The following is a 13,129-nucleotide window of genomic DNA, read 5'->3' as shown; positions in this document are numbered from 1 at the left end:
AACAGAGGGTTGCTGCAGGGGTTGTGGGAGGGGGGACGGGCTAAATAGGGAAGGGGCATTAAGGAATCTACTCCTGAAATCATTGTTGCACCGTATGCTAACTAACTTGGGTGTAAATTAAAAAAATAAAAATACAACAAAAAAACACCATGTCATTAACTTAACCCGTATGAGTTAATTTTTCACTCACATAATAATCCATTGCTGGTGTTCTTCAGTGACTGATGGCTTTCATCCAAATAGTAGTTTAGGGGCCTGGAGTTCTTCCATATTGCAGTTTCGCCATTCCATGCTATCAAGATTCTTCTTCCAGCTGGACCATACAGCCGCATCGTAACAAAGCCCCAATTGACATACTCCTATCCAAACCACACTGAAGATTAGTCTAATAGCCATAACTAGAAGCAAGAGTGGCTGGGTAATATAGAACATACCTGGATATTCACATCCCAGAATCAATTCCAGACAATAGAAAAAGGGGTGGTCATCTAGTCATAACACAGGTAGCATTAACAGATACCCAGGACCTTGGAAAATAATCATTACAGGTTTTTGGTGACCGGACCTGCTATAAACTACATGTATAAATGCAAGTCTTTTAGGAATTCCAGTGGAAATGTTCATAGTGATTTTTGTTACACTCATTCAAGAGTACTCAGTCCTTTTTCTTTCTTTCTTTTTTTTTATGTTTATTTTTTAGAAAGAGGTAGAATGCGAGTGGGTTGGGGCAGAGAGGGAGGCACAGAATCCGAAGCAGGCTCCAGGCTCCGAGCTGCCAGCACAGAGCCTGACATAGGGCTCGAACTCGCGAGCTGTGAGATCATGACCTGAGCTGAAGTCGGCCGCTCAACCGACTGAGCCACCCCGGCGCCCCTACTCAGTCCTTTTTCTATTGACACAAGTCTGTGTGGGACTTGACAGCCATGCCATGAAGTGTTTTTAACTAAAACAAAACCCTAATGTGGTTTCAACCCTGGATCAATGATTAAATATGGTGGAAAGATCAAGTATCAGAACATCCTTGGAGTTCTGCGGTTTATTACAACGATTTCATTTTCTTCCTGTGGCTAACAGTTACCCTGTAATTCAGCTACAACACATGACATAGTTCAGTACTCCCCTTTCAAATGCAATCTGTCATGAGAAGTCCCAATACATAAAGGAGGAGGCTTGAGGAAAATTTTAAGATGTTAGTGCTTCATGTCAAAAGAACATGGAAAGGCTACCGGCCCCTGACAGGGGACCTTGCAAAAGGTGAGCCAGAGGCTTAGACGTAAATAACCCAAGCCAGCATTTTAAACCCCTGAATTCTTTTGTCTTCTGTCACAAAGGAGATATGGCAAGGATGAGTAGGGAGGTTTCTTAAGGCTTGAGAGAATTCAAAGTTTTCTAAGATGCTTGAATCCTTCATGATGGCTCCATTTTAACAACATAGATTCAGATCTTTCTTAAGACCTCAGTTTCATTTAAGAGACGTGACAAGTTGGGATTCAGTAAAAAATCATAGCTCAACAACTAACTGGACCCACTGTGGCTTTCATGGTTAGAGAGTAAGATGATTCCCAACATAATCACAAAAAGGCCTTGATTTTAACTCTTTGCTTAAGGCCACAATTTCAAGTGGCCTTTTAATGATCTAATTTCATTATAAACAAGCATCACACATGCTTTTTGGACTAGGATTCCTCATCGCCTTTCGTTGTTGCTAAGAGCTACCTAGTCATTAATGTGCCATGGGCTTATAATCCTCCCCTATCAAAGAGAGCCTTTCTGAGGTGCCTGGGTGGCTCAGTCGGTTAAGTGTCTGAGTCCTGATTTCCACTCAGGCCATGATCTTGCTGTTCGTGGGATCAAGCCCTGTGTCTGGCTCTGCCCTGACAGAAGGGAGCCTGCTTGGGATTCTCTTGCTCTCCCTTCTCTCTGCCCCTCGCCTGCTCTCTCTCAAAAATAATCATTAAAAAAATTAATAACAGCCTTTCCTAGGGTTGAATGCATCACTGTATTTATAGCAGCATTATTTACTGTAGTCAAATTATGGAAGCAGCCTGTGTCCACTGATAGATGAATGGGTAAAGAACATGTACACACACACACACACACACACACACACACACACACACAATGGAATATTACTTAGCCATCAAAAGGAATGGAATCTTGCCATGTGCAATGACACGGATGGAACTAGACAGTTTATGCTAAGTGAAATAAGTCAGAGAAAGACAAATGCCACAATTTCACTCATATGAGGAATTTAAGAAACAAAACAAATGAGCAAAAGGAAAAAAGACAAACCAAGAAATACTCTTAAACCAATGGTTACCACCAAGGAGGTGGCTGGCAGGATGGGTGAAATAGATAAAAGGGATTAAGAGCACGGTTCTCTTGATGAGAACTGAGCAATGGATAGAACTGTTGAGTACCTATATTGTACATCTGCAACTACTATAACACTGTATATTATCTACACTGGAGTTAAAATAAAATTGAAAAAAGAATAGCCATTCCTAATACAAAACAAAAGTTTCTCATCTTTTGATCTATCTCAGCAATCCTTAATATTCTGCTTCCCTATTGTTTGATAATCATTTTCTTTTTTCTTTTTTTTTTTAAGTTCATTTATTTTTGAGAGTGAGCACATAAGGGAGGGGCAGAGAGAAAAGGAGACCGAGGATCCAAAACAGGCTCCATGCTGACAACAGAGAGCCTGATGAGGGGCTCAAACTCACAAACTGTAAGATCATGAGCTAAGCCAAAGACACTTAACTGACTGAGCCACCCAGGCACCCCTGATAATCATTTTCCAGTATCAGTTGCCACATGGGCTAGCTTTGGGAACAAAAAAAGCAGACTTTAACTTAAAATTAGAATATATTTTTTTAAGTAGGCTTCGTGCCCAGTGTATAGGCCAACACAAGGCCCAAACTCACGACCCTCAGATCAAGACCTGAGCTGAGATCAAGAGTCAGACGCCCAACCCACTGAGCCACCCCAGGCGCCCCAGAAGTTAAATATTGGAATAGCAAGTACTTCACAGATTTAAAAACCTGGACAGGAATGGTTTTAGTGGATCAGACTGCCATGTAGGGGTGCAGAAATCTTCAGGCTGCTGTCAAAGAATGGCTCACTTCCAACGATGGTACTTCCTTCCGCTGGTACAAGGGCCCCAGCCCATCACAATGGACACTGACTATGCAAGGCTGAACATTGGCCCTGCTCTTGTCCCCGTGTCTCCAAACCACAAATGAGAAATCTGATTGGCTTAATTGCAGCCACGTGTGACTGGCAGTTCACCAGAGCACCACAGAATGAAGAAAGGGAACCTGCCAACAAAGAGCTAGAAGTGGGTGTGCGAAAGACAAAAAACAGATTTTGGGCACCTGGGTGGCTCAGTTGGTTAAGCCTTTGACTTTGGCTCAGGTTATGATTTCATGGTTCATGCGTTCAAACCCCACATTGGACTCTGTGCTGACAGCTCAGAGCCTGGAGCCTGCTTCGGATTCTGTGTCTTCCTCTCTCTCCGCCCCTCCCCTGCTCATGCTGTCTCTCTCTCTCTCTCAAAAATGAATACACATTAAAAAAATACTTTATAATACAAAAAAAGACAAAAAAGGTTTCAACATTTATACTGAAAAAACATGTATATACACACACACACACACACACACATATACACGCAAACATATATATATCCAATATTAATTTTGACTCTATGGCTACAAGATGAGTTTACATATTAGGTTTTGCAAGTCACATGTTTCTTTTAATATATTGTGGACGGACAACTCTCCATAGAGGCATACATAGAATTTAATCTCTTTCTTCTAACCAGACAATACAGTATTGGATAATCACAATTTAATGAACTTGCTTGGCAGGATGCTGAAATCCAATTTATCATAATTACAACAATTCTGCAATAAACATTATTTACATCTATTTATTCCAACGGGACAAAACTCCTAGATCTAGAGTTACTGTTGCAAAAGGAATGCACATTTATAATGTTGGTAGGTCATACTATATTGCCATCCTGAAAGACAGGAGACCGATTTACACTGCTGATGATCAAGTATCTGTTTGCCACACTGATGCCAATAGTGGATATTATCCAAATGTTAGACTGAAATCCATTGGAAAGCCAAGAAATTTTGTTTTAACTTGTAATTTTCTGATGAGTGAGACTAAGAACTTTACAGATTGTCTTTACTCATTTGAACTCTGCAACTGACATGCCTGTTGGGAATGCACTATTTTTTCCCACTGCTTTGTATGTGTAATAGCTCTTTGTTCCTAAATGACTTGTCACATAACTTGTATTAATCTGTCAATTGTCTTTCACATCTTTTGGGGGCCTTTCACCATTCTGGTTTTAGATCTTTGTATAAGCCAACTTACTCTCTTGCCCATGTCTTCTAGGACCCGAGTTAGGAAAGATTTCCTCTTTTTTAGGTTGTTTCTTGCATATCACTTCCTAATTAGAAATGTTAACAACAATTTAAGTGTGTGTGTGTGTGTGTGTTTTTTTTTTGACAGAATGGATAACCAATTGTCAAAACATAATTTCCCCCATAATGAAAAACCAGTCTTAGTTTATACCAAAATCTGAAATGCTAAGAAACCTATTTTTAAAATGTCCTGCTTATGCTTGCCACATTAGCTTTCCTTGTGCTGTTTCAACTAGAACTGTCAAAGTAAACATATCCTACGGGGACTCTGTTGTGAATGACAATTTACAAACACTTTAACAGTACTGAGTATTTCATCTAGAAAAACAGATTTCTCCTCTACCGACATATTCTCATATTTCAATAATTCCTTTTCACGTCTATTCATAAGTTGCCTTGTAGTTTGTCTGGTTTTTGAAGTGAGAGTTGCATTATGCTCGTAGAAATGATTAGAACTTTTTGTATATTCTCCGTGCGACAGCGGGGTTTGGCAGACTTTTTCTGTAAAAGGAAAGAGAGTAAATATTTGAGCTTTGCCTCAATACTGACTCAACTCTGCCACTGTGGAGTGAAAGCAGCCACAGGAAATACGTGAACAAGTGAGTGTGAATGTACAGCAATAAAACTTTATTTACAGACACTGACATTTAAATTTAATGTAAATTTTCACGTTGTCACAAAATCTTCTATTCACTTGTTCAACCATTTAAAATTTTAGACCATGGGCCATACAAAACCAGTCAGTGAGACTTTGACCGTGAGTCACAGTTTGCTGAGACCTGCTTTGGATCAGTTTAGCTTATCAGTTGACAGTTCCTTAAAAGTTTAATGAGTTCATAGGGGCGCCTGGGAGCTTAGTCGGTGAAGTGTCCGACTTCGGCTCAGGTCATGATCTCGCGGTTCGTGGATTCGAGCCCCGCGTCTGTCTCTGTGCTGAAAGCTCAGAGCCTGGAGCCTGATTCGGATTCTGTGTCTCCCTCTCTCTCTCTCCCCCTCCCCCACTCATATTGTGTGTCTCTCTCTCAAGAATAAGTAAACATTAAAAAAAAAAGTTTGAGTTCATTTGTGAGCTCAGGTGATCTTAAATAGATCAGATCTTTCCAAATTTTCTAAGTCTTGAGTACCATGTCAACAGTTTTAACTTTGTGCGTATAAATCTTGCATTTTTTTTAATTGTTTCAGCTCTTTTGTTCCAAGCGGACCACTCATCCATGTTCTCTACACTAAGACTGTTCTCAGATGGATAGTAAAGCTGAATTTCCTCACCAATAAAGTCGCATCACCTCACATTTATGCAGATGAGCTGGAAAGCCACAGTTCTAACTCAACATTATGGAACCGAGTTTTAAACCACTGCTGGCCAAACCTCACTGACTACCTGTAAGCTACCTCGATGGGTGTCTCCTGGCCTCCTTCTATGCACTGTTTTATTCAGAGCTGACCCTGATGACTCTTCAATGTTCCCAAACAATGTTTTTTCAACACCTGGGATGAACCAGGCACCGTGCTAAGCACATCTTACGGATTAACCAGTTTAAAGGATCCCAACGCAAGTTTTTATATGAGGAGTGACCTGTATTTACAATTTAAAAAAAAATCAGGCTGACTGCAATGTGGAGAACAAACTCAAAAAGGAAACAACAAAACCACACTGAACAGACAGAGGGGCATGTGTTTGAACTACTGGAACAGTCCAGCTGAAATAACACTGAGACTAGGGGGACGACAGTGACGGTGGACCCCAGAGGAACCTGGGGAGAAGATCCACAGGACTCGATGTGGAAGGGAAAGACGGGCGTGCTGTTGCCTCTCCATTATGAGTTCTTGGGTGAGCAAGGTGTGCGCTCTGCCTGAAGACTTTCCTGCTTTTCTTGTAGTTGTAGGATCTCTCTCCAGTGTGGACTCTTTTATGTTGATTAAGGTGTCCGATTTGGATGAAGGTTTTCCTACATTCTTTGCATTCATATGGTTTCTTTCCAGAGTGAATTCTCTGATGTACACTAAGGGACTGGCGATGGCTAAAGGCTTTGCCACATGCACTACATTCGTAAGGTTTTTCTCCTGTATGACTTCTGCGATGACAAATAAGGGATGACTTTGTCTTGAATGCCTTCCCACATTCAATACATTCATAAGGTCTTTGGCCAGTGTGAAGCCTCTGATGTTGAGTACAGGATGAGTTATCACCAAAGGCCTTCCCACATTCGACACATTTGTAGGGTTTCTCTCCAGTATGAACTCTCTGGTGTTGAATGAGGTGTGTGGTTTGGCTGAAGGCTTTACCACATTCCTTACATTCATATGGTTTCTCTCCCGTATGAGTTTTCTGATGCTGTGCAAGGTGAGCCTTCTGGGTGAATGCTTTACTACAAACCTTACACTCATAGGGCTTCTCTCCAGTATGAATTCTCTGGTGAGTAGCCAGCTGTGAACTGATGCTGAAGGATTTACCACATTCCCCACATTCGAAGGGCTTCTCCCCAGTATGGATCCGCAAATGACTAGCAAGGTGTATATTCTGCCTAAAAGCTTTCCCACACTCTTTACATTTGAAAGGCTTTTCTCCAGAATGCACTCTTTGATGTTGAGTGAGTGATGCATGATGGCTGAAGGCTTTTCTGCAAACATCACATTCATATGGTTTTTCTCCAGTATGAATCCTTTGATGCACAGTAAGGGATGAGCCATACCTAAAGGATTTGTCACATACATCACATTTGTAGGGTTTCTCTCCAGTATGAATTCTCCTATGTTGATTAAGTCCTATGTGATCACTGAAGGCTTTCCCACAATCGATGCAATCAAAGGGTTTCTCCCCAGTGTGGTAATATCTCCAATGACGTATAAGGGATGTGTTCTGTATGAAGGCTTTCCCACATTCAATACATTCATAAGGCTTCTTGCCAGTGTGACATCTCTGATGTCTAGCAAAGGATGAGCCGTCACTGAAGGCCTTTCCACATTCGTTACATTTATAGGGTTTCTCTCCAGTATGAATTCTCTGATGAACAGTAAGGGATGAGCTCTGGGTAAAAGTTTTCTTACATTCATTACATTTGAAAAGTTTTTTTCCTGCATAAATTCCTGTATGTCTTATTACCACTGAATTTTTGGGAAAATTTTTGTTAACTGAATCATGATTATGAACTCTCTCTTCTGAAATGTCCAAATGAAACCATCTTCCAGATTTGTTAAAAGTATGTTCCCTTTCCTTCGAGAGCATCTTGTTATGAGTGATTGTCTCTTGCCTGAATTGTGTCTCCTGACCTACCAGCTTCCTTTCAAACACACCCTCAGAATCCCAATTTTCTCTGAAACTGGAACACTCCAAATTAGTGTTTGAAGTTCTGTCTGTTACTTCAGCAAATGAATCCTGCTTTAGAAATAATTCCTGGGTCTCATGTATAGATTGTTGACCTGAAAGATATCAAGAAATAAATATCTCCTTTATTGTGTGCTAGAAAAAAAAAAAGGAATTTGTTAAAAGGGAATTGTGAATGAATTCAGTGGTTGGTGAATTAAACCCTAATTAAACCACATAAACTAGGTGCCTCTAACATGTAAACAGGGGGTCTACAAAGTATGTAACTAAGCCCCAGGAGCCTAGGAGGGGCGAGTAGAAAAGAATTAAGTGTTTGTGGAATCAGTTACATATTAGGGGAAAGGAACTAGGAAAACGTTCTGCAATCACACCACCTAAAAATTCTCTGGCATTCATTGCCTTTACTCTCTCTCCTGCCCTGTCCATCCTACTTCAATGTCAGAGCAGTCATCACATCACAAAAGCTATTCCAAGAAGCACAAAGAGGAGAACTTATTCTTCAACATTTACCACGATTATCTGAAGGGTTATTCCCCTACAACCAGAAAATGGTGTTTCTGCTAACTGCATCTTCTTTGATTAATTTTAACAAAACCTACATTACCAACTGACAGCAGAAGCTCGGTGGACATAGAATACCATTTTTACACCTACCTGCATGCTTTCACAGGCCTGACACTTCTCTGGCCATATATCAATGCACAGGACCTTGCAATTTAAGTTCTCAGTTTGAAGCAACTGTTTTTACAAAAACAATGAGCGCTACCATTATATTTCATCACACCACATACACAACTGAACAATCGTATGTCTTACCTCGGACTCTAACGCTTACGTGGAGGAGTGTATATGCCTGAAGTCCTTTTGCTAAAATCACTTAGCATGCACCCAAAATTTGTGCACGTATAGTTATATCTTAATAAATACATGTAGACGAAAGATGATGCAGAGAGTCAAATGTCTGGGAAAAAAATGATCTTAAAAAAGGGAAAATAAACTCTTTTTAAATGACATCTAAACACTAAAAGTTTTCCTTCTTAGATTGGTAACAAGACAAGGATGCCTGCTTTTCCAACTTCTACTCAACACGGTACTGGAAGTTCTAGCCAGAGCAATTAGAAATAGAAAAGGCATCCTAGCTAGAAAGGAAGAAGTAAAACTGTATGTGTAAATGGTGTGATCCCATATATACAAAACCCTAAAGAATCCATGAGAAAAGTATTAGAGCTAATAAATCAATTCATCAAAATTATAAGATACAAGATCAACACAGAAAAACCAATTGTACTTCTATACACTAGAAATGAACAATCTGAAAAGGAAATTATGAAAGCGATTCCATGAAAGATAGCTTAAAAGAATGAATTCTTTTGGAATAAATTTACCCAAGGAGGTACAAAACTGTATGCTGGCAACTATAAAACATTGCTGAATGAAATCAAGAGGACATAAATGGGAAGACATCCTGTGTTCATGGATAGGAAGAGCAAGAAAGAAAGAAGTAACTCAAAGAAGACCAAATTTGTGATGTGGTACAAATGGATGATACACATATTAATAAAAAGAAAAAACTATCAGGAAAACAAAAGGTCAACATAAATAAAGACTTCTATGAAAGCTTCTGTGAATAAAGATACCACCCAACTTAAACTACTGCATAGTGAGAAGAAACAGCATGTGCGAACTAACACGCTACACAAAAGTGGGAACAAAATGTATCACGTTTTTGAGACAGGGTTTATATTCATACTATATAAAGGCAAGAAAATTTGACCCAACAGAAATGTAGGAGATGGGTATAAAGACACCATTAACAGAATATGAACTCCAAATGGACTTAAATTTTTTTTTAACGTTTATTAATTATTGAAAGACAGAGAGAGACAGAGCACAAGCAGGGGAAGGGCAGAGAGAGAGGAGGAGACAAAGACTCCGAAGCAGGCTCTGGCTCCGAGCTGTCAGCACAGAGCCCGACACAGGGCTCGAACTCATGAACCGTGTTATCATGACCTGAGCCAAAGTCGGTCGCTTCACCAACTGAGCCACCCAGGCACCCCTGAACTCTAAATGGATTTAAACTGCCTATTTCTCACCATTACAAGTACTTGGGGAAATGCAAATTAAACAAAACCTCCATTTTCACCCAAGAGTTTCGCAAAAAGTAAAAAAATACAAAGTACTCGCGACTGGTGAAGATGCCTAGAAACAGGTATTCTTATATACTGTTCCAATGGTATAGCATTATATCCATGAAACTTTTTTTTAAAGAAAATGTATACTTTGATCATGTACAAACTGGACCACAGCTTATTATAGGTAAAAACAGGAAAAGACCTAAATGTTCAAATATCCTTAACAGTAAACCAGTTAAGTAAATCATGGTATATCTATTTATTGTTATACTAGGCATCCATCAAAACAATGATGTAGGGGCACCTGGGTGGCTCAGTCGGTTAAGTGCCAACTTCAGCTCAGGTCATGATCTCACAGTTCGTGAGTTCGAGCCCCGCATCAGCCTCTGTGCTGACAGCTCAGAGCCTGGAGCCTGCTTTGGATTCTGTGCCTCCCTCTCTCTCTGCCCCTCCCCCGCTCACACTCTGTCTGTCTCTCTCTCAAAAATAAATAAACTTAAAAAATAAAAATAAGAATAAACACAAAAATAAACTCAAAATGGATAAAGGACCTGAATGTGAGACAGGAAACCATCAAAACTCTAGAGAAAGCAGGGAAAAAACCTCTCTGACCTCAACTGCAGCAATTCCTTACTTGACACATCCCCAAAGGCAAGGGAATTAAAAGCAAAAATGAACAACTAGGACCTCATGAAGATAAAAAGCTTCTGCATTGCAAAGGAAACAATCAACGAAACTAAAAGGCAACCAACGGAATGGGAAAAGATATTTGCAAATAACATATCAGACAAAGGGCTAGTATCCAAAATCTATAAAGAGCTCACCAAACTCCACACCCGAAAAACAAATAATCCAGTGAAGAAATGGGCAGAAAACATGAATAGACACTTCTCTGAAGACATCCAGATGGCCAACAGGCACATGAAAAGATGCTCAATGTCGCTCCTCATCAGGGAAATACAAATCAAAACCACACTGAGACACCACCTCACGCTGGTCAGAATGGCTAAAATGAACAAGTCAGAAGACTATAGATGCTGGAGAGGATGTGGAGAAACGGGAACCCTCTTGCACTGTTGGTGGGAATGCAAACTGGTGCAGCCGCTCTGGAAAACAGTGTGGAGGTTCCTCAAAAAATTAAAAATACACCTACCCTATGACCCAGCAGTAGCACTGCTAGGAATTTACCCAAGGGATACAGGAGTGCTGATGCATAGGGGCACTTGTACCCCAATGTTTATAGCAGCACTCTCAACAACAGCCAAATTATGGAAACAGCCTAAATGTCCATCAACTGATGAATAGATAAAGAAATTGTGGCTTATATACACAATGGAGTACTACGTGGCAACGAGAAAGAATGAAATATGGCCCTTTGTAGCAACGTGGATGGAACTGGAGAGTGTGATGCTAAGTGAAATAAGCCATACAGAGAAAGACAGATACCATATGGTTTCACTCTTATGTGGATCCTGAGAAACTTAACAGAAACCCATGGGGGAGGGGAAGGAAAAAAAAAAAGGTTAGAGAGGGAGGGAGCCAAAACATAAGAGACTCTTTTTTTTTTTTTTTTTAATTTTTTTTTCAACGTTTATTTATTTTTGGGACAGAGAGAGACAGAGCATGAACGGGGGAGGGGCAGAGAGAGAGGGAGACACAGAATCGGAAACAGGCTCCAGGCTCCGAGCCATCAGCCCAGAGCCTGATGCGGGGCTCGAACCCACGGACCCCGAGATCGTGACCTGGCTGAAGTCGGACGCTTAACCGACTGCGCCACCCAGGCGCCCCCAAAACATAAGAGACTCTTAAAGACTGAGAACAAACTGAGGGTTGATGGGGGGTGGGAGGGAGGGGAGGGTGGGTGATGGGTATTGAGGAGGGCACCTGCTGGGATGAGCACTGGGTGTTGTATGGAAACCAATTTCACAATAAATTTCACATTTAAAAAAAAATTAAAAATTTAAAAGTTTAAAAATTTAAAAAAATTAAACAAAAACAAAAACAAACAATGACGTAGAACTACACACATCAAGTTTCCGAAGACAAAAATGGAAGGACAATTTATAAAAGAAATAATATATTAGACTACATAAGAATGTTTAAATTTTTACAAAATTACAAAAAGGTCTAATTAAACAAAAACTCATTACTGTATATGAAAAAGTTTGAAACAATACATCAAAGAATTAGTATGCTGACATAAAAAAAAATCACTGGAACTGTTAAGAAGATAAGTTCTGTTAAGATAAGTTCTGGAACTGTTAAGACAAGAATAGAGAAATGAATATAAATGAGGAACATTTTACAGAAGGGTAAAGAAAAGAAACAAATGTATAAAAAGTATTCAATCTCTTTCACAATAAAACAAATAACTTTCAGGAATAGTCTTTCACCAGATACTAAGCAGGCAATCCCACCAGCATAGCCAGTGCTATGAAAAAGCAATTACACCCAAACATCAAGTAATCCAGTCACTGTTTAGAGTTGCTGAAAGCCACCGAAACCTTCAGAGCCTAACAGACGTTCATAGCCAGAGATGCAGCAATCTCAGAAAGGTATAGCTTCCACTTACATAAAGATACTGTTGCAAGTATGTGTGTGTGTGTGTGTGTGTGTGTGTGTGTGTGTGTGTGTATACATACATATATTTTAAATGTTTTTATTTGAGAAAGAAAGAGACAGAGAGAGAGACAGCAGTGGAGGGGCAGAGAGCCAGTGAGGGAGAGAGACAGAATCCCAAGCAGGCTCAGCGCTGTTAGCACAGAGCCCAACATGGGGCTTGAACCCATGAACGATGAGATCATGACCTGAGCTGAAATCAAGAGTTAAATGCTCAACTGCCTGAGCCACCCAGGCACCCCGCAAGTATATTTTTGATACTAGAAATGTGAAGTGACCTAATTGAGAGATGGGAAAAATGACATGGAATGCATGTGAAAAACATCTCTATGCGTGGCTGAATGTACATACTGTAATTCTGACTACACGAACGATACGTGTTATCATGACTTGAAGAAGTCTACAGTTGCTTTGTTAACATATTGTGATTACAGGTCATGGTTTAATATTGTTTCCAAACAGGTGATGGGATTACATTTTCTACAAATCATTTTCTTTTTTCAAGTTTTATTTATTTACCTATTAAATATTATTTTATTTATTTTTTTATTTTAGAGAGAGCAAGCGCTCATGCATGTGCAAGCAGTGGGGAGAGGCAGAGGGAGAGA

The 13,129-nt window shown here is 40.0% G+C and overlaps 1 protein-coding gene across 2 annotated transcripts in view; it reads right to left on the bottom strand.

The window, feature by feature from the left end:
- LOC115502218 (zinc finger protein 470) overlaps positions 1-13,129 on the bottom strand; it is a 46,344-nt gene that overhangs the window by 17,984 nt on the left and 15,231 nt on the right. The window contains exon 8 of one of the 2 annotated variants that reach the window (XM_032591512.1): positions 6,458-7,865. In XM_032591512.1, coding sequence (XP_032447403.1) covers positions 6,458-7,865 — 1,408 coding nt within the window. Of the gene's footprint in view, positions 1-5,433; positions 7,866-13,129 lie in introns of those variants that run through there. The other variant, XM_032591511.1, reaches the window with a different exon arrangement.

Source organism: Lynx canadensis, chromosome E2, assembly GCF_007474595.2.
Source record: "Lynx canadensis isolate LIC74 chromosome E2, mLynCan4.pri.v2, whole genome shotgun sequence".
Classification (NCBI taxonomy): Eukaryota; Metazoa; Chordata; class Mammalia; order Carnivora; family Felidae; genus Lynx; species Lynx canadensis.
This window is presented reverse-complemented; position numbering and strand designations above follow the sequence as displayed.